Below are 22,423 nucleotides of genomic sequence, written 5' to 3'. Positions count from 1 at the left end.
AGAAATGTGCTGAGATCCATCTTATGACCAGTTACATTTCTTCTGCCACCACTGATCGCAACAGAAGGCAGCCCCATCTGGTGAATGCAACTAGTATCACCAGTGCCAAGTTCCCAGGAACGGATACTGCAGAACAGCAGAGGAGACTGCTTCAGGATACTCCTCAGGCAATGCTAATTTGTGAAAAGTTGAAGGTTTTCAGAAAGCTGGAGTTTGAACCTTATAAAAGAAATGGTGAAGGAACAACTACAACTCTGATGGAGTTTTTTCACCAAACAAATTAGTCATCTGTTATGCAGTCATGGAGGAGATAAGAAGCTTCAGTTAAGGTAAAGTATTTTAAACCTTAAAATTTTTGCTCAGCTGAATTAAGTGTTTAAATAAAAGGCAAACACTGTGTAGAATGGAAAACCTGATTAAAGACATTCAAAGTGAATTAATCTGCCCTGCATGGGTGAGATGAAAATCATAATTACACGCAAAAGATAAAAGATAAAAACTCTAGCAAGTTCAGCTTTATGTCACGGAAAGAACCAAAAGTTGCACCCATTCTAACCTTTCCGCTTTCCAGAGATTATGAAATCAAAGACTCAATGGAAAGTTGTCAGAAGATCTCAGATTCAAGTGTATATGTACCAGGAACAGAATATATAAGGATAAGCATCTCTACAGGAAAGGAAAGACACTTTATAGAGCAATTTCATGTGTCTGTGACAGCGAAAATATTGATCTGGGAGAAAGCAAACTTGCGTCATGGGAAGGAGAAAGGGTGGCAGATCTGATCAGGACCTGTGGGAGGATGATGCCCTCTTGGAAGGGCAAGTCAGCACCCAGGGCAGTATTCTGCTGCATTACAAAGGGTGCATTTCTACATATGGCAAAAGAATTGAGGTTGCGGCATGCTAGTTTTTATCCCAGAAGCAAGGAATGACATCACAGGTGCTTCAAGAAAGTAACCTCCCCATCCAAGGATGTGGTAAGGGGGTCGTTTAATTCTGTGTACATATAAGGAAACATGACAAATTCCTAGAGCATTTCCAGCCCTTGTCATCACTAGGCTTGTGAGCAAATTAGGAACAATGGGAACAAGTATCGTTACCACTATTTTATAAGAGGGCCCCATGGAACAGAAACATAAAGCAATTTATATAAAATCACTCAGCAGTCCAGCAGCAGAGCCTCGACAAGAAGATGGGGTCTCATGCGGCCCTATCCATTAGGTTGTACGGCGTCATAACAGAGTAAATCTCAGTGCATACAACCCATTTACCCGTGTTTTACATTTACTGATAAAAAAGGTTGTAAATGTGGCTTACTTCTGTCTTTAGAGATCAAATATTGCCATCATCTTTGAATCTTAACAGTCCCTTCTCTGATATTCTCTCACCACCTTTCCAGAGAGTCCAAGCTGTATAGAGTTCCAGCAGTCTGATTACCGCTGTTATTTCATAGTTAGGTTCAATCTGACTCATTATATTTATCAGGTGGAAATTATGTGAGGAAGCAGAATGGGAGGCAGCAGTGTTCTTCTCAAACATCTCCATTGAAGGTGAACAGAGGAATGTAAATTAAAGTTTTCTCTGTGACTTTCTCTGTGCTTTATGCAAAAACTTCAGCCGTGTAACTGAAGGCACTGCAAGTTCATTTTATCCCAGCAGGGTACAGTGAAGTCCCAGGCTGTTCAGGAAGGCAAATGCACTCTGTCTGCATGAACAGCCTTTCTTGGACCATGACTTTTTGTTTCTGGAACTGAACTTTGCTCTGGATTACATTATTGACATTATTCACCTCAGTAGTCCAATCGCTTCCTAGAGGGCTATATTAGTAATGTATCAGAAACTCAAATTAAACCCAAAAGCTGTCATAAATATCTCTAGGCCAAATTAATACACCAAATATAACTAATTTACACTTGAGGAAAGGAATTCCCCTGATGGCTGAAAAAAAAAAGAAAAGCATAGAGGTATTTAAATGGATTATTTCAAGGGAACAGGCAACATTTGTCCAACAGTTTCTAGTGGTCACACTTACCACTTGTAGCAGAGCCAGGTACCCAGCACCAACATTATCAAAGTTAACTTTAACTTTTGTCCAGTAAAATGTGCCTGACACATTATAGAGTATACAGTCACTCATGTTGTTAATAATTTTAGAGTCTAAAGGCATATCTCCTTCTGTCTTATTAATGCACTTCCCAAACTTTCCAGCAAAAAGGTTCACTCCCATGATGCTAAAGATGAGCCAGAAGATGAGGCAGACGAGCAGAACATTCATGATGGAAGGGATGGCTCCCACAAGTGCATTAACCACCACCTTAGGGTAAACAGCAGAGGAAAAACAGAATTAATGTTAGCACTTACACAGACACTTCACTAACAAGTTGTTGTGGGCCCTTGATTAACTGGACTGAACCCTCCTCACATGGTGGCAGGTGGATAAGTATTAACACTACCTAAGGAGACAGATCACCATTAAAGGCTTCACACAAAATAATTATTTTTTTCTTTTTGTAATTGAAGAGCTAATTTGTTGGCATCCCACCCATGGGATGATGTTATTTCAAGAGGAATCTTTTAATTCAAGTACAATCTGTGAAGTCATCTTGACCTCTAAGATCCTACTGGATAATTCACTTCAGTCAAACTATCTTTCATAATCATATGATTAACTGGAAATGGCTGGGGTGTACACCACAATGCCCTGGTTTTGGCTGGGATAGTTTAATCTTCTTCCTAGTAGCTGGTACAGTGCTATGTTTCTTGGCTTTAGTCTGAGAACAATGCAGCTAACACACCAATGTTTTATCTGTTCCCATGTAGTGCTTACCCTGATCAAGGACATTTCAGTCTGTCATGTTCTGCCCATGAGGAAGGGAACGAGAAGCCAGGAGGGAGAAGAGACAGGACACCTGACCCAAACTAGCCAAAGGGGTATTCCATACCACAGCATGTTGTGCCCAGTATAGAAGCTGGGTGTTTGTCAAGAGGTGATAGGCTGGGCATCAGTCAGTGGGTGATGTGCACCACTTGGGGGTTTATTTGATTGATTATTTTATTTCTAATATTATTATTATTTCAACATTATTATTAATTTTATTATCATTATCATCATCACCATCATCATAATCATCATTATCATTATTATTGTTATTGTATTTTACTTTATTCCAATCATTAAACTGTTCTTACCTCACCAATAGGGTTTACCTTTTTATTTATTCTTCTCCCCATCCCACCAGGGCAGGGGGAAGGAAGGGGAAGTGAGTGAGCAGCTGCATGGTCCTTAGTTGCTGGCTGGGCTTGAACTGTGACACACAGTGTCTCAGACAAAAAATATTTCTGAAATTTTTACTGAACTCAGGCCTCCCTAGTCCTTGGGATGTGAAATCCAGCTGTGGCAAATTTTGCTTGTTTACATAATAACTGATTGAGAAATACTGTATTAATCCAGCTTCCCCTGTCTGATAAGCATGCATGATTAAACCAGTGAATCCATTCTAATTTAACAAAAAATGCATTATTTTTCCCTGTGACATGCTGTAAAGTTCCTACACACCAACCCAGGCAGGGCTCTAAACCCTTGTGTAAAATCACACGTAAAAATGAAAGGCAAAAGGAGCTTTTAAAGTGTGGGAATGTTGGCACTGGACACCTTTCTGAAGCCATGCAAAAGAAATAAATGTCAGACCATCTACAGACCCTCTACAGTTGTGAGGTTTGAATGCAGCAGTATAATACCAGCACATCAACCAGGCAGGATGCACCTCATTTAGTGTTTTGAGCATTAATACACTTATGGGTGACAAATGTTATACTAACTGACATTTTCTGAGGGAAGAACACTATTGCAAAATGTAGTTTTTCCTTTCCTATGTCAAAAAGGTTGCTCCATATTCACAGCTTTTAGAGATGCTGCCGTTGCATGGTCCAGGCAAAGAAGCCTGTGCAGACACCAGACCCGCTACATGAATTTGTCTCCATCTTTGTCTCATGCTTTGGAGAGTAAAGTCTGGTAGGCAGACACTAAGCTCTTTCACTTCTCCATCTACATTTCTGAAACTGAGACAAGATGATATCGATCCATAAAAATTAAATTTTATTCCATGACTATAGGAAATACCAGCTCTTGCATTAGTGTCCAATTTTCTGAGAAGATAATAATGTAACATTTGTTTCCTCATCATTTATGCATTACTGAGGAAGAAAAACACCCAGAGGAGCAGAAAGATTTCCAAATCAAGCACTTATTTGGGTATAGCCTTGGCCCTTGTCAAAGTAGCTTCATTTGCTGCTATGCAGGACAATATTTTTGTTCAATTTTAATGCACGCCAGCACAGAGCCACTGCACTTATTTTGCATATGCTGCTGAGTCCAGCTTCCACCTGCAAGCCCTGTGACAGGACAGAGACTTCCAGGTTTCAGCAGTGTAAGTGACGGCCATGCTTGCATCCTGCTTTTTTCCTTCTGCTGATTTATATTCACTGGCTTGTAAATAATAAAACACGACATGAGTCTGGAGCAAATCCCGTAACACCTCTCTGAATGAATTATTAACAGGGGGTTTCATTCTTCTCTCACTTCTTCTGCTCTTACACCAGCATGATGCCATTTGGTCTGCTGGAAGCACTCCTGATTTGTTCTGAGACAAGTGAGAGGACTTAAAGACCTGGATACATAAAAGCAAGTTATTATCATAAATTCATGTTAAAAGTTCAGCTGCAAACCTGGCCATGGAAAGGGCTGAATTTCTGCTGCATCTAGGAATAGCAACACATATAGCCATATATAAGAAAAGGTTTTGTACCTCTTGGTTTCCATTAGCATCTTTGTAGATAAAACCACAAGGTGACTTCTTTAGGGATAACAAAAAAACTGAGCCACCCTCTACCCTAGTCCACAGTGGTGCAAATCTATAGAATGTGCCTGGCCACTGGCTCTCATGGGCCATCTCCTCAGCTGAAACTGATTCAGATTTTAGATCCAGAAATAGACTTGCATGGTTTGTTTAGCTCCCCTTTGCTATAACAGAGCCCACCAGACTTCCCTCAGTATTTTCAGGCCTAGGCTATAACTCCCAGCCAAGCCTGGGCAGACCTTTTGCAAATACATCTTATTTACAGTGTTGTGAACTCAAATAACAGGTGAAAATTTTATCATTAGATAATCTATTCCTGGTGTCCTTTGTCCTCATTGTCAGAAACAGGTGCTGTATTTTTAGGTTGAATTTGCTGAACTTGAGGCACTAGTCAACTGTTGTTAGGTATCTTCTGTCATTCCTGTCTTCACTGTAGGTGAGTTACCACTGCACATTGCTTTGGGTAATTAAAAAATCAGCTTTTTTCGAACCGCCATGGTTCCTCCAGATTTCTAATCATGCTCGTAGTTCCCTGCAGAGAATTTCCCATTTTTAACACCCACTTCTCAGCAGTTTGGTGGAATTCCAGTGATGAAGCACTGTGCTCTCTTCCATTCGACAGGTTATTTCCCTGCATATTTAGGGATTGTAATAGTCACCTCATTTATCGGACCTGCCCAAAACTTGGTATACCTTTGAGCAGTCATCCCAATCCCTAAATCCCTCTCAGCTGCTGTTTTCCAAGAAACATCCCCAGGGTGACCTACTTTCCTCCTCCTGAGGTATACGGTTTATTAAAATGCATGTTGTACAATTGATCTGTTTTTCACCGTGATCCAGAGCAGTCAGTGTGATTTCCTTATCCGTAATACCACTTATTACCCCGCTCACTTTGTGTGTTGTCGGCAAAGATTTTAAATTTTCTTCCAGATGCTGTTAAAGTCCAGATTAAGGGCAGTTCTCATTCTGAAGGATCCCTCACCCTGAGACACTCATCACTGAATTTACAGTGTCATCACTGTAAATCATTACTTTTTTGAGATCCATCACCCCTTTTAAATTAATTTAAAATACGTTTAATTGGCTTGGTACAAATCTTGTGTTTTCATCACAATGTCCCATGGTATCAAATTCTTTTCTGAAATATAAGGATATTATATCAGCACAGTTACCGTCATCAGCATAATTGGTAATCAAATCAAAGGACCATATCGGTTTTACAAGAACTATTCCCATGAAATCATGCTAACTAGCATTAATTATGCTATTTCTTTCCTTCATGTATTTTGTAGCAGCCTCACCATGACTTTGCCTAGGATCATTTTCACATCAAATGGTCTCTCATCATCCCACTCACTGTTTTAAAATACTGCAGTAACCTCCCGTGTTGGGAAGAAACTTGCAGGGAAGTGGCATGTCTGAAATAATTCCCTGATGGACACAAAGGAGGAAACATGGGAAACTTCATGATTTGGTTCAGGAAGACCTATGTTAACTTACATGGTGCTCCAGTATGGCCTGAAATGTAGTGGGGGACGCAGGGTGGGCGGTATGTGCATGGAAACCCACAGCATCTAGGGTAACTGTCAGGTGGGATACTGGTCAGACTGGGGTCTTTTGAGGGGACAGAGGAGCAGGATAGCACCAGTTCAGCCTTATTTGGCAGACCTCTACTGGGATAGGAGCTGCTGACACTTGAGTCAAATTTAGACAGGTCCCAGCCTGTTTGAAGATGGGGAAAGGATTGAAGCCTGATAGTAACAGGTCCTCTTGGCCATTCGAGTGCTACTCTGTGCTTTTGCCCCAGGACCCACTGTTTTCAAAATTTAGGTACATAATGAAACAAGTCTTTTATACTGCAGTAGAAATGAGAACTTTCTTGTTCCTGTTCTAGTCATCAGAGATCTTTCAGTTATTCAAGAAAAAGACATTATAATAGAGCAAACTATTATTATTTTCTTACTGTCAGTGTTTGTTTCTCAACATTATAATTACTTAATCCATCACTGCACTGCCAATTTTCCTGTGCATTTTGTAGCATATGAACTCCTAATAATGAAAGGTCTAGCTGTCCCTAGTCATGTTAAGTGTGGTTAGACAAACTAAAGCTAAAATGATTTGATTTTCCAATAGCACGTATTCTCAATTACACCTTATCATATTTACAAGCTAATTCACTGCCTCCCATAGCTCAGAATGACTGAATATATTTCAGCTGCAGCAATGGTACAGGGAAGAAAAGGGATGTTGAGTCAGAAACCAGGGAGGCCTACAAGTATGAGCATGTTAGGAAGGAAATCTGCTGGGGTGATGCATGTGTCTATGCCACATAAGATCTCCAGTAAGTTAACCTCTTTCTATTCGCAGATAAAGATGAAATTTTTTTCTCATTGTTTCTTTCAATTATCTGTTTCACTGTTTTTATGCTTTGGGCTAGTCTTCACACTGCTTTTCAGGTTTGAATACAACTTAGCTAAACTGATGCAAAGTCATGAGTGAACATTCTTATGTCAGCTTAGAATACTTTAAAGGGTTTTTGCTTGAATTTTCAAATCCACCAGTAGAAACTAAGCCTTCATAAGCCAGACTTAAATTGATTTGAGAGAGCCCATGCACAAATCACTTTGGTAGTTAAGCTAGTGCAGCTTTGGCCAGTACCAACTTCTGCTCAATTTGCGAATGTTTAATAAAGGCAGTGTGAAGTCATCAGATGACATAGGAGTGAGAGCTTTAATTAACGTTAGGAATACAACATCACCTTTTGCCAGCTGAGGATCTGCAGTTTGCTTTTGGTTTATCTTATGAATAACTTTTGAAATATTGCCTCAGTTGAAAAGGATGTGGTGAACAAAACTCAGGTTTCAGAGCCTGAATGAATGAAGCCTTTTGAATCATTCTGTCTTAGTACTAACACACAGGAAAGTGGTCTGCAACTAGATTTGTCTGGTCTTCATCCACAAAAATAATGTAGCTTAGATGATCACAAGATCTGGAGCAAAAAAAACATATATCCCCAATTCTTATCATCCACAGAAGAGGTAAAGTCTGGGTACAGGTTTTAATAAACCGCTCTGTCACCATATTTCCTGAGTTACCTCTGTCATTAGGCTCCCTAGTCTTCAGTCTGTCTTACTGCAAGGGTATTGCGATGAGAACAGTCAATTGCTAGGAGCTCAGTGCATGAATTACACATTTTAGTCACTGATGATTCAGACCAAAATTTTGTCTACAACAAAGCTTTATCCTGAATATACCTCTATGAAAGATGCAGCATTTTCTTTGGCCTAGTAGGGAGATTTGGGATCATCAGGAAATGTAAGTTGGTGTATGCGTAATTTTGTCACAGATTTGCTTTATTTTGCTATGTGATCTTGCTCTACAAGATTGACAGTAATCTCAGTTTATACAAAGCACAGTTGTTATCATCTGCAGATCTTGCAGATCACCTTGCAGATCTTGCAGATGGTGCAAAGAGTTAAATAAAGTGCTTACTAGACAATAATTGTGTAGCAGGTAGTCTTAACAAATAATCAGGTATGCTGTGTGGATATAGCCATGCTGGCAAAGGAATGCAGAGGAAGGAGATGGATGCACAAGATGGAGAAATGAACAAAAGCTACATGGTTTTAATATTAATCCTGACATTCCATGTTAAAGCTGCAATCTGTTCAATGGAAAAGTTTTACATATTCGTTCATTTGCTTTACCTATCTTTAGCATTTTTAATTTTTGCCTTAATTATTAGTGAAAAAGTCCTTAAGAACTTTCCTAGTCAGTCTCATTTTAATATATGTCAAAAGCAGGGAGCAAACTTGTAGCTTGGCTATTCCCCTGGTGTGTCTTATAATTGAGAGGTAATTGTTAGCCAGATGCTTCCTCGACCAAGAAGCTGTTTTTTAAGGTGCAATATGACAAGTTAGGCAGCAGGATTAGTTCATCATTAAATCCACCTGAGGATAAAGACGTAATGATACAATTGCAATTTAGACAAAGGAGGGATTTCTTATTTTGTTGTTTTGATACAGCATTATCATTCATTTCCTTTGGCAGACACAGTGAAGACAAAACCATGTGCAACAGTTCCCTGTTAATATGCTTGATGTCAGAGAGTTGAGCTTTGACTGATGCTTTATATACTCTTACCCTCATCCCTTCAAATCGTGACAATGCTCTTAATGGCCGAAGAGCTCGGAGAGTCCTGAGGGATTTAATGGGACCCATCTCAGAGTATCCAAGTGTATTGGCGATGAGGCTTATTAAAGACACCTGAATGGAGACACAAAGCAAAAATCCAATCTGTTAGTATACTCCTTCCATCTTCGTTCTCTTCTGACTTTTCTTCCTGAAAAGAAAGAGTTGGTTAGTGAAAAAGTGGAAAAAAATTCTTAAACCATTAAATTAGATCAACATAGAAAAAAGGAGAGTTTTACATCCACACATACACTGAGCTGCTACCAACTCACAACACCTTTGTTTTCACTTTAATGCAAAATTTATAAAAATACAGATTTCCAGAGCTTCTTTTAACTCGGCACACAGAAATCCTCTTAATGTCAGCTCGCAGACTGTATGAGAAAAGAGATCACTGTTACAAACCCACCGTTCTGTGACGCCTGTGCTATAGGTCTCCTCAATGTGTGTGTATCTTCCACAATTGAAAATATGAGTCACCTAAGTGTTATAATTTAGGGCTTTCTGGATGAAAGCACCTGTAAGATCTAACCATTTTCAGCAGAGAGAAAAGATTTTAGCATTACCATTCAATTACTAATCTTAAACTTACTGATTAGAAACAAGTCTTCTAGATTACTGATAGACATGACTTTATACCATAGATTGTAAGAGAATGATATACATTACTCTATGATTCTGCACTTTTTCACTTTTTCTGGTACCTGCACAGCCTCTAAAGGAGAAGGAAACCTGCCAGGTGCTCAACATTGAGGTTTGTATCTCTTAAAGACTATTTCTTTGAAATAAAATATCTATTTCCAAATACGGGAACAGTATGGAGGGGTTCCAATGCTCTTCAAGTTCTCAGAACTTTTGTAGTGCCCAGCTGGTCAGAAATGCGGATGCTTTTGGGCACAGGACTGGACTCTGGATGAACTCAATAGCAGTGGAGATTATGGGTCAGATTAACAATCACATGGAGCAATTGGGTTTTGCATGCTCAAGTCAGCATTCATGGCCTGAATTCTTACTGAGCAGGGAGTGAGAAACAAACAGCTCTCCAATATTATAAGTATCATGCCAATATATGTGTATTAACAAAACCCCACAAATTAATTGCCACGTATAAACTATTGTTTTCTTAGAAGAGAGAGACTCATGCACATTGCTTATCTCAGTTCCCTTACTCTCACCATTAGCTATTTTCACAGCCCCAGTTATCACAGAATCAGATTATCTTACATCTCCTCTATGGAGCAACCTTTCTCCTGAATATGCACTAATTTATGTACAAGCACTGTCTGCACAGCTAAGCCTCTTTGTAAAACTTGATCAATTTGTTAAATTATTTACCTATTAATGGCTTTACTGTGGCATGTGGTTGACAGCAAGTTTAAGGGCAGGAGGTCTCAGAGACACCAAGCCTGGGCTGGATACAGTGAGCTGGATATGTGCAGGGAGAAGACAGCCCACCTCTGCAGATGACTATGAGGTGCAGAGGATGATTGTCATGCTTTAAAATGTCACTCTTCAACAAGGTGTGACACAAACTCAGCTCCTGTGTACAGACCCAGCAGTGGATGAAGAAGGGAGGTCCTAATAAACACTCTGCAGTTCACTTTAATCACTTTAGCAGTGAGTGTGCTATAAAAGCATCACAGTAGACAGGCAGACTGGATTCCAGGTCTGATGTCTTAGGTCTCTTAGACACTGGGAAGGTAAAAATCACCAGTGAAGCTTTTCCTTCCATCTCTAAGAAAGCAGATCTGAACCTGTGACATGAGCATGCCTAAGAAGTTATTTTAGAGTAAATAATGTTATAGGTATGGCATGCTTCTTTCACCTAAATCCTGCTCAGCTGATGCTCACAGTTAAAGATAAAAATCTGGTTTGGCTTAATAACCATCTTAATCTCACCAATGCTTCTAAATTGAGGCAATACCCCTTTTCTGTCCTCCCTATTTCTTACCAGCCTTGATTACATCCTATACTCTCAAGTTGCATTAATGTACAGTCCAAAGCCGCCTACTTTCATTCACTCCCCACATTGACTTAATGCTTCTTAAATAATGAGAAAGGGCTGAAGGATTTGTCTAATATCAATAAGCAAATGTGCAGCACACTTATACACTAAAGCCATTGAAATAAGGCATCTTAAAACTGTAATATAACTGGTATTACTGAGATATCATGACAGAAGTAACACTATGGCATATATTTCTATCTTTGGTTGGAAAGATTAGTGCAGAAAATGGCCTAAACTCCACAAAGACTTGGAGTTTCCTGTCTAGAAAGGCTGGAGGTGTAAGGAAAACAGCTCAATGATAGTATGCTCAGAGACAGAAACCAAGATCCATATCCTCACATACTAAGGGAAACTCACTCATGAATGTAGATATTTGAAAGAAAATTAATCAAATACAGAGCATCCAACACCCTTTTGTGCTAGCTTCACCCACAATCTAAAACTCAGATCTTCTCAAGGTCTCCACAACTGCCTGCTTCCTCTCTCATCCCAAATTTATGTCCTATAATTGCCCTTTCAAGGCAGAAGATGTTCTGTTCAAATCCTGGAAGACCAGACTTTGGATCTGAGCGAGTTACCATTTTCTTCAGAGTGCCATAAATGTCACCCTGAAACACATCACAGGTGCTGTTGTCCTCCTGACACAGATTTACACAGCATTAGATATGTCTTCAGAGGATTAGGCCATGAAGCTGTGTGATATTTGGCAAAGATTTATAAGGCTGGAGTCAGAACTGCGTTTGAGACAACATGTTTAAATGCTTGGATGTTGATTTTGAAGGTATCCCTGTCAAATTTTATTTATAGGAGAATTACTAGCACAGAGACTTGGCTATTTCAACTTGATTAAAAGTGACCAGAAGGCTATTTTTAGGAAAAAAATCAAGCAGCTCTCAAAATTGGTGTTGACTGCCCCACATAACCACAGCAAAAAGTAAAGTCAGCTGTTTCTCTTACTTTTTTTTTCTGTTACAAGGCAGCCCAGAGTTGCTCTAAGGTTCTGCTTTGTGCTCTGGTTGGTATCAGAAATGTGCTGGCACCCAGAAGATACCCCCAGGGTTAAAGTAACCTCCAGATTCACAATATGGCACACATTTCTAATCCTTTCATTATCTATTTGCCGACAGTTTAGTATTTTTTTCAGGAAAAAAACGCAACTTTAAAGATCAGGTAGCACAGTAAGGCTGTAGAGAGCAGCTGAATCCTATGGAGACACTATTGCCTGAAACATTGCCCTTAAAATGCACAATCTGTGGTTGGGCTTGAGTTTTCCTCTCCACCTCTCACATGGCTTGCTACAGTCTTCCATCCTCCTGTGCATTTCTTCTGCCCCAAGAAGACATATTATTGTTCTCAACTGGAGATGCTCTGTGATGCTCTGCTTCTAGCATTTCCCTTGAGGGGCTTTCCAGAACCTGCTAGATCTAAGAAGCTTTCATAGCTTTCCATCTAAACCTTCCTTACACTAAACCAAGTAATAATATCCTCCATGTTAGCTTGAAACTCTTCTTTATCCCCTTGACTTGCTGTTCATTCTCCAGAACAATGTTGTCACTGGAATTTTCTACCTAATGTGAACCCCAGCGTACAACCTGGCCAGCAATGAGTGTCCCAAAGGTTGGACCTGGTCCCCATAAATCAGTGAATGTAATCCTGCCTCCACAGATACTAATGATAAAAATCTCACCAGTTGCACATGCTAGGAATTCAATCACGTAGCAGCTCTTCCATTTTGCTTTCTTCAGATCATCTCAAAACAGCCCAGCAGGACCCCAGCCTCAGTACTGTCAGTGACTTCCCAAAATGTTCTCCTATAGACCTGTATTTCTATATTTTTATATTCTTACATATTTCTGTACACATGTTTATCTACATAAATTTTACAATGGTTTGTATGACAGTCTCATGGACCTGGGTAAAGGGAGAGATAAATGAACGCCACAGCTTTCCTTTTGCCATTTTCAGTGTTACGCTCAAGGAAAAATAATTAGAGCTTTTAAATCTTGTGACTCCATTGAACACTAGAAATACCAGCCATGGGGATTACCAGGCCTGTGGCTGGTGCTCTGAAAGCCAAGCTCCTGTCATCTACGTGACTTAGTGGCATTAGCAGCATGAGTCTAGAGTGCCCCATTGTATTACATTTGTATGTTTCCAGGGTGGAATCAAGAAGAATCAATAAGTTTAGACTGCTAGAAGACAGGCAGTGATCTCTGAAGAGAGGTTAGCCTCACTGATAGCTGTTCAAAGTTATTGCTAGGATGTTCTAATAAGAGTAATGTCTGAATTTCTTAATTATTTTGACAATCTTTTACTAGATTATACTTAAAAAAAAAAAAAAAAAGCATTGTCCCGGAATCAGGATTTTTTTTTCAGTAACTAACTCCTGCATTTTTGTATTATTATTTCGGTGTAATACTGTCATTCTTGAGATGAGAAATGCAACTGATGTATTTGTACCCTGGTGGCACCCATGCAGTGTTAGATTCCCAGCGTGCTTACCATTGGTGCTCACAGTAATTCAGCAGTTAACAGATAAGCAGCATTTTTGGACCATTAAGATAGTTCCCTATGAACACACAGAGGTAAAGTTATACAAGGGGTATATATGTCTTCATTATCTGACAGTGACTTAAGAAATCAGTGCTGTAAACTAATGTAAACCCCAGTAAAGCTGTCAGCAGAGGATTTTAAGGTTGCAGAAAAACAATTACAAAGTAGGGAGAGCAATAATGCAGCTTCCTTACAGCACACACAGGGGAAACAGTCTCTAATCAAAAGATTACAGACTTTTTCCTAAGGAGCTATTCCATTTATAACACTAGTGGTGTTCCTTCCTATATTCATACATTTTAATAGCATATAAATTACACGCACAATGTAGCTATGAAATTACGCTGGTGGCAGTAATCTGAAGGGTGCACTCTTTGGGAGCAGTGTTTTGCCTGAGGCTGACTGAGTTTCCTACAGCAAGGAGGTGGGTTTGAGCCAGAACAGGGGCTCCTCCTCTCTTTTCTGCATCCCTTTGCACCAGCCTAAAAGCACATCATTTCAGATAATCAGTGGGCATCTACTGGACTGAGCTGGAAGCAGACCTGAGTAGCACCATTCAAAGGCAGATGCTACTTGGCCTACACTGCATTTCTGAATTAACTCCAGATCACCACTGAGATGAATTAATAGCAGAGCCTAGGGAACAAGGAGTTCTGTCTGAGTAACAGTAAAAATCCTCCTTGGCTGGTCATATAAATCCTAAAACCCATGAGAACAATGAGAACCTCTACTAAACGTCTGCCTGCTGCAGAATACAGCTGTGAGTGATACCCTGCAAGCTGCTGTCTTGTGGAGAAGAGGAGACCTCCTTCCCAGTTTGGGCAACAGCATACGTTTTATGCAGCTAGGGATTTCATCAAATTAACCTGCTTGCTCAAATTAGAGGGGAGGGAGCAGGGAAAAAAAGGACATCCGAAAGGGAACACAGCAGCTGAGCTGAAAGCTCTGGCCACTTATTTAAATAAGCAGTTTCAGCTAATGCAGGTCCCCAGTGCTTTCAAATAGCTTTTTATGTGCCCCAGGAGCACCTACCTGTCCCTCTCTAACTGTGCTTTCAGAAAAAGAAAAAAGTAGAAGAAAGAGAACTTGGATTACTTCAGGTGCCTCTTTTCAATTCAGTCTGGTTTCTCCCGTCCCCTGATGCCAAGGATGGGATTACCCAAAGAAATCTTCACAGCCAGAGCAGCAGCCCAATGTCTTTAAGAACCAGGGCTGTAGTCCCAAATTGCTCCTCTTGACTTGAAAAGGAACAAAATTAGGTCTGTGCCCCAAAAGTAAACTGGAAAAACTACAGGGAAAGGTGAATTTGAAAATAAATTGAAAGACATGGAAATCCTTATTGCAAAACTGAAATACTGCTGGGAGAAAAGGGCTTGTAAAGAGGTTGGTGCTCCCTTCAGCAGCTACCATTTCTGAGAAGATGTTTATTAATCACCTTATCTTTTTAAAAATATATCTTTACCCTTTCACTCTGACATCTACCCTACAGATGCCTAACTGTATGATTGCACCTGCCGATCCAGAAATTGCATGTTATGAATGAAGGGCATAAAGTTAAATGTTAGGCTTTCAATTAGGACACTAGAGAGAGACTAAAGTGACCTAAACTGAATTCCCACCTCTGCTACTTGTTTCCTTGCATTACAACCCTCACATTCAAATAGAGACTATGAACTGCTTAGGGTTACTCTGGACTTAGTCCATGGCATGGAGATGAAAGCGTGTCTGGAAATGAGTTAATGAAGAGCTTCCCTCACCGACAGTGGAGTTCATTACTGCTTGTGGAGTGCTCTTGTGTATTATAATATGATGGGCTATAAGAGTGCCTAGATTAATTATAAACAAAAATTATCTCCTGGAAAGCTCGATGCTACTTCTTATAACTCAGGTTATAAAAGGCTTCTACATCATCCACTCCTGTTCTTTTTTTCTCTGGGATATTTCATCCTTTTTTTTTCTTTTTTTTCATTTCCCCATCGGACTAAAGCTCTGAAACTGTCAATATTCCATCTTCTCTGCTTGTTTCCTGGTCCTCATGTCCATGCTTTTCAAAGCAATGTTTCCTTTCAGAGGTCAGCCTTGTCCCAAACACCATGTGTCACTCCTGTTGGCTTAAATGCTTTTAAATAAATCACCCCAGCATCCTAATTGCTTCCTGGTGGTTTCCAGAAGAACCTCTTTATGTCTCGCTGTTCTCTTAATCTGTCACCTCCTTTACACCTGCTCAGGCTTTTCTAACAACTTCAGTCAATTCCCAAGGCGGATGGCTGTGAATCAAGAATTAAACCTCAGCTAATTTCTGAGGGTGAGTCGAACGATCTGCTGCTGCGATCTTAGATCCAGTGAGACGCCAAAGTGAATTATTGATTTGCAGTTTTCCCACCCTTTCCAAATGGATTTTCAGCTTGTTTCATTTCACCTTTTCACTGCAAACAGACACCTTTGCCATACCTCTGAGTCCCACTTATCAGCACTGGGTAGGGAAGACAGAGGGATTGCTGTGACTTTTGGGACCACATGACAGTCGTTGATCAGACAAAACTTGGCCAAGACCCAAAGTCTTTCTCCTTGCTTCAGCAGTGGTGGCTGTGTGGGTGCAGCTGCCTTGAAAAGTCTGGTATTTCTACTGGGATTTAGAGCAAAAGAATTTCTTCATCATCAGCTACATTCTGCTTCTTATCCAGACACTGTACGGAGACTGCCTTGATTTAGGGCAGCTGAGGAGAAAAGATATTCTCCCCTTAAAAAGACCTCCTAAATCACCACACAATTTATTCCAGTGTACCTTCTTGATGCTGAACACTGTTGTCAGGAAGATGTGAATATGCTTGATTATTATTTATTATTTGAAGATAGCGTTATATTGCCAGAGGTGTGCATAGTGACTACCAAGAACATTTCCCTTGTGGCTCAGCCCCATCAACTCTGCTGCATTTCCATCCCAGCCTGTGGAGTTGAGGTGCTGAGCTGAAGGCATGTTTATTTCTGGGCAGGATTAGGATCAACCCTACTTACATATGACATGATGCAAAATCAGGAAAAAAAAAAGTGTTTTGGCTGTTTCCACAAGATGCTGTTCCGGATTTCCACGATTCCCTAAAGCATTTATCTAACCAGATATTCCAAAGCAATATAAAAAATGCCAAGCTGATGTGGGAAATATGACAGTCCTAGCTTGAAAATCATCTGTTTAGTTGGATTCTTTAACCTTATTGATTGATAATGTACTGAATATGCTAGGGTAGAAAGGATCAGATAATTCTGAAAAATTATATGATCCTAAATTTCTGCCAGAAAAGACAATGGTACAATTAGCAGTACATACTACAGGTAGGAGTCCTAATCTTCAGTTGCCTTAGCACAAAGCACCCCAAAGCCAGTCATACCAGGGAAGAAGGCTTGCACAAGGTTTCTACACCGCTGGGGCACAGCTTTCAAGTTTCATCTCAATTCCTTCAATCTCCCCTCTCAGTAAAGAATCTCTGCACTCTCTGCAGGCTGCTTTTCTCCCTTCACTTCTTCTTTCCCTCTCCTCCTGGCACTGGTCTTCTCTTGAGCTGCCCTTGGGCATCCTGGATGGAGCCACAAGTGTGTTGAGAAGATGTTTTTCAGTCTGCAACAACTGGGGTTGTGAAGGTGCCGGTCATAAGGGAGAACTGTAGGATAATCCTCCTGTGTCCCTGCAGAGCATGTGGGACTGTCTAGACTGTTAATTACAGTCTACATGTCCCTCCTATCTTTGGTCCTTCGTGCAAGACAGAACATCACTGCATAAGGAATTTGGCTGCTACACCCACAGTAATGGAAAGGGACAAAGCAGGCTGTATACAAGAGCTCCAGGACTTTATTCATTATTTTCCTTTTAAGCACATCCTTCTAAAAAAGGACACTGAAAAGTGCTCCATATTTAAACAACTTTAAGAAATAAAAATGGTTGGTAAACCTAGTTCAGCACAGTCTGAGTCGAGATGGGTTTTTTTACATCACTTTCAAAAGTGGAAATTCTTCCTCAGTAATTGAAATTCTTCAGTAATTGCAGTTATTCTTCATATTGCAACTGTTTCACAAGGTGTGGGCAGGCAGTGAGCTTCATTTAGTGTCCCTTTCCATCCAGCTGCAGTGTGCTTTGTCCTGCTGTGTCTTTTCTGAAACCAAGCTTGTGTTTCCACTCGGCAAAGCCTGGTTGCTCTCCTTTTAGCATCTATGTGGTAACTAACATGAGGTGCAAACCAAGATAAGACAAGACATTTGGATGTTTTTGTGTGTGTTATATTGAGATAAAATGTGGGGTGGCAGAAGGGAAATTTACACCATCGGCTAACCTGCTAACACACATTAAAACCACTTCATGTGGATTTTTATTTTTTCACTTATCCTGAACTAGTCAATATGTAGCAAACCAGCATTTTTTTTTTAATTTTTTTGTTTTCAGACCAGGCTCCCAGGCTTCTGGAGAGGGGTTTTCTTTCCTATGAGTTATCTTGGAGGTTTATGCCATCAAAAATCCCACATAAGCATTTGCTTTGGAAAAAAAATGGAAAAAAACTAGTCAAAACCAAACTCTGAAGTAAAGGTGCCCTGTTATAACCTGTGGATTTTTCATAACTCACACATAGAACTAATAAATTCACTTTTAAGATGCTTCTCCAAGTAACAAGCTATATTACTTTTACTTTGCCCCAGTTACATTTTTGTCGTTCAGTTCCCGTGTGCTTCTCTGAACAGAAACCAGACAAAATGCACATGCTTTTAGGATAATTTCCCAAGAATACCAATTGGATTTCACAACACATTGCAACAGATTGTGTAATTAGTGGTAAAGCAAACAAAAATCACCTAGCTAATCAACAGGGAATACAGATGGAAAAAAGAATTAAAGTAATCATAACCCATCAATATTTACTTCACGCAGCAAGTTTTTAATTGTCACTTAAAGACAATCCAACACAAGGGCATAATTTAATTCAATTCAATTTTTAACTAGGGATAGAACGACTGTTTTAGATTGTTCATGTCAAATGCAAAGATTATTAGCTGCTTCTTAATTTGCCTGGCAGTGAAGTATCCAAAATAGAAATCTCAGAGCAAGCGTTTTCCAGGAAACTATCTTGAAAAACATAATATCTGTATTTTTTAAGCATCCAGTGAAAATGATGGTGCATTAATGACGGAACAGCCATGAGCAGTTCTCAAACAAGCAAACAGGAAATTTGGCAACAAACAGGAAATTTGGAAAGCTACTCAATGGGGAATACAGATCTGTATGTACAAACTCAGCAGCTCCAGGCAAACACCAGAAACATGTTGCGCTATAAATTCACAAAGGTACGGCGGTCTGAGAAAGGTACATATTATTTTACTTCTGTAAAAGCATCTACAAAATCCTGCCTAGTGGATTTGTTGAATCACTCATTTGAGATGTCTGGCCTCCAAATCCATTGCTGAACCTTGCTTGAACTACTTTGCAGACAGATACACTTCTTAAAGCCGTTGTGATCCCCCTGCCTGTATGGTGGCAGAGAAGGCTCTTAGGGGAAAGGCATGATGGAAGGAGCAATCTTTCTCTGTGGTGACTCAGCTAGAGAGAAATTTTTGCATCAGAGCAAAAATTGAGAACAAGAGATATCTTCCCCTCCCTGCTGCAGGACACAGGGTTAGGGCCCATTGATAGAGATAGCTAAAGGGAAAGGAGGCTGCCAGGATCTCTAAAAAAGCAATTGCTTAAGAAAATACTTTCCCCCAAGTATCAGATCTTGAAAAATGGAATAATTTTATAAAGACTTGCTGGAGAAACCCTCATTTCTAAAACTAGTAAATGCCAATTAAGTTGTTTTTTTTTTTTTTAAGCCTGGATTGGGACTAACTTTTGGACAATTAAATTGAACTCAAAAGCTGCAATGGAGATGATGGATTTGTGATAATGGACTTCTGTGGAGAAATGACATTAGTACCCATTTAAGAGGATTTTTCTGTGCATGCCACAGGCAATGAAACTTGGCTATGACCTTTTTTCTGAGCATTCTTCCTAATGAGTTAGGGTCTTTACACCCCTTTCCTGAGAGCTTTCTCATGACAGCTTCTGCAGGGTACTGATCTCTCCCCTCTGCCTTCAATGAATGATCAGCAAGCAAAGAAGCTGTTGACTGCAACACCTCCGGTCTTTGAATGATGCTAATCTTCAGACTGATGCCTTTCCTGAATTGACCACTGCAATGGAATTACCCATCTGCTGTCAGCAGAGACTGGGACACAGCTCAGAATCAACTGGCTGAAGCTCAAATAGATAAGCTCAAGATAATATTTATAGGTCAGAGGAAACAATTGAAAGGAACATCAAACATGACACCAGCATGCATAACCGGTGAAGTTTATCTGTTCCTTGTTTTAAACCCCAACTGTCTCTGCCTGTCGCAGGACATGCCTAGTTGAGAACACTTTTCAGAAACATTTGTTTTGAATCCATGCACTTCTGTCCCCGGCCGAGTTCAGACTCCTTGTTTAATCTGCTTTGTATGAAGAGCTTTTGATTGCATGAATGCTTGGAAAATATCTATTCTTTGTGAAAATATTTGCCTGGGAATCCTAGCAGAGAGGACTGTGCATAAACACCATTCTTGATGGTGATTCTGATGTCTGTCTACACTTCAGATATACCATGGTGTCTGCTTTTCCCTCATTTGAAAACAGCTGAGGACTGAGTGCCCACCACTCCAACTCATGAGAATAGATAGGCTATATCTGCAGTGCAGAAGAGGGGTACTTTTAGCAGTATACTTGTTATTTGCAGGGTGGTAACATATTGATGTACACTAATGCTGGTTTTTTTCAGTATACCCAAATTTCAGCAGACATCCAAGAAATCTTTCCCAGGTGCCCTAAGCTGAAATAAGCCTGCATTTTGTGATTTAAATACTCCTTTCTCCTTTCCTTTCAAAGAAATCTGTTGATAGGACTTTATTGTATCACAATATATTTAAAAGCACTCTGTTATGGTTTTGCTACACTAGCACACTTTGAGATGCAGAGAAGCCCATTATCAGAGATCATCCTTTAGGGATTCTACATCCAGCAAAAATAGCTCTCAGTTTGTGGATTACTGTGTGTTTTGATGTTCAGATTTTGCAAGACACAATTTTCTTTAGTAATCCACAATTGTCAGATGGAGCTTTTGCTGTTCCACTGGTCCAAATCAGTGTCAAGGGTCTTTCACAAGGCAGGCTACATACATATACACACACACACAAAATATGCTTATACCCCTCTGGGTTCACTTCCCATTTAGAAACAGTGAATACTTGCAAATTTTGGGCTGGTTTTATGAATTATTCACAACACAAAAAGGATTCTGAGTTGCATTTGTACAATGAGAAAACACAGATGATAGATGGTTTCACATGTCCAATGAAAAATCAACCATCACAGCTTGAAATTTGAATACTGATACCAAACTGCTAATGAATAATTTGCAGATCAGGATTTTTTAAGTGAATAATTTTAAATAAATAAATTTCAGAAAATCATACAAGTGATTCATCTGCTCCTTTTGGAGCAGCTAATTCACCCATTCACTCCCTTCTGCAGCTCAGTTGCAGTGATTTGGTTCTCAAAGGACCAAAAAGAAAATGTAAATTGAAGTAAAAAGTGTGCAGGAGAAATGATAGCATGTTACTTTGCCAATTCAGAGTGGCAGGGGCTGTGAGCAATAGGGTAGGAGAAAAGCATGTTAAACCTGCTAAAAATATAGTACCAGGTTCTCATTATCAGCATAGGGAAATGACTTTGAAGAAAAGAATGGGGCATGGGGAAAAGCTTTATTCAGAGAACACTAAAGGGCAAGCGATTTCCTAGAGTCAATCAATAACTAAAACAGCTCAAGGGTGAGTAACTTTTTGGTTAGATCGGAAGCCTGCACAACCAACTTAAATGTGAGTTAAGAAAATTAAAAATAAGAAGGCTCTGGGTGGGTTTTCTCGGGATAAGACAAATCCCAGCCAGGGACCTGTGGTCTCCTTTCCCCTATGACACTGTTTTATGCCATGTATGCTCTTGGATGTGTGGCAGGAAAGGTGAAGCCCCTTCCTCCAGCCAGCCTGTGGCTGCCTCTACAGTCTGTCATTATAGTCACAAATCCCACCATTAAAAGGCATACATGTAGCTAAATTTCAGGCTTACATACTGACTTTACATTCTTGTGTAGCTCCTGTTCCAAGCAGTTTTATTTTGCAGAGGAGAGAATTTAGCTTTGTTTTTTAGTCTCTTTGGTATTGATTCAATGTCATGCTACAAAACATGTATTTATAACAAGTATGGAACTCATTTCAAACTGTTAGTGATGGAGCAGAGCTCCAAACATACAGTTGTGACAATATTCAGCCCTCAACCAGCCCTTCCAGTCTTCAGAAGCTCATTACAACAATAACTCCACTAACAAATTACTGGAAGCCCATGCAATACTTCAGGCGAGTCCTATTAGTCCCATTTTACAAATGGAGAAACCAGGAAAGAAAAGCTGTGGCACTCAACCTAAACCACAATAAGCACAGCGTTTGGGATTGGCCTATAACTTAGGAACTGGTGGTTTCCAATGTTGTGGTTAGTTAATTAAACCAGGCCTTCCTCTTCTGTTGAAGCTAATCTGTGGAAAATGAGTACCTTCCCTTTAAGAGGTTTCCAAGCATGCATGCAAAGAGGAATTTATGATCTACAATTTATGAAAATAACTTCCTTTTCATAAATCAATTTATTAAAGCTCTGGAGAAGCTTCCAAAGGCTCTGATCCAGCAGTGCACTTACACATGTCCATAACTTCAAACAAG

General features: G+C 39.9%; 1 protein-coding gene across 4 annotated transcripts in view; it reads right to left on the bottom strand.

Annotated features, from left to right (window-relative positions):
• The window catches only part of LOC133280109 (sodium channel protein type 5 subunit alpha-like), a 215,612-nt gene that overhangs the window by 14,993 nt on the left and 178,196 nt on the right, over positions 1-22,423 (bottom strand). For all 4 annotated transcript variants that reach the window (XM_061474505.1, XM_061474506.1, XM_061474507.1 and 1 more), the window contains 2 exons: positions 8,999-9,121; positions 2,032-2,313 (listed from right to left, as the gene is read on the bottom strand). In XM_061474505.1, coding sequence (XP_061330489.1) covers positions 2,032-2,313; positions 8,999-9,121 — 405 coding nt within the window. The remainder of the gene's footprint in view (positions 1-2,031; positions 2,314-8,998; positions 9,122-22,423) is intronic.

The sequence above is a fragment of the Pezoporus flaviventris genome, unplaced genomic scaffold (genome assembly GCF_033815535.1).
Source record: "Pezoporus flaviventris isolate CSIRO_AGI_PZ_B2104156 unplaced genomic scaffold, CSIRO_AGI_Pfla_v1 ptg000079l, whole genome shotgun sequence".
Lineage (NCBI taxonomy): Eukaryota > Metazoa > Chordata > Aves > Psittaciformes > Psittacidae > Pezoporus > Pezoporus flaviventris.
Note: the sequence above shows the minus strand (reverse complement) of the source record. Positions and strands in the feature narration are given on the sequence as shown.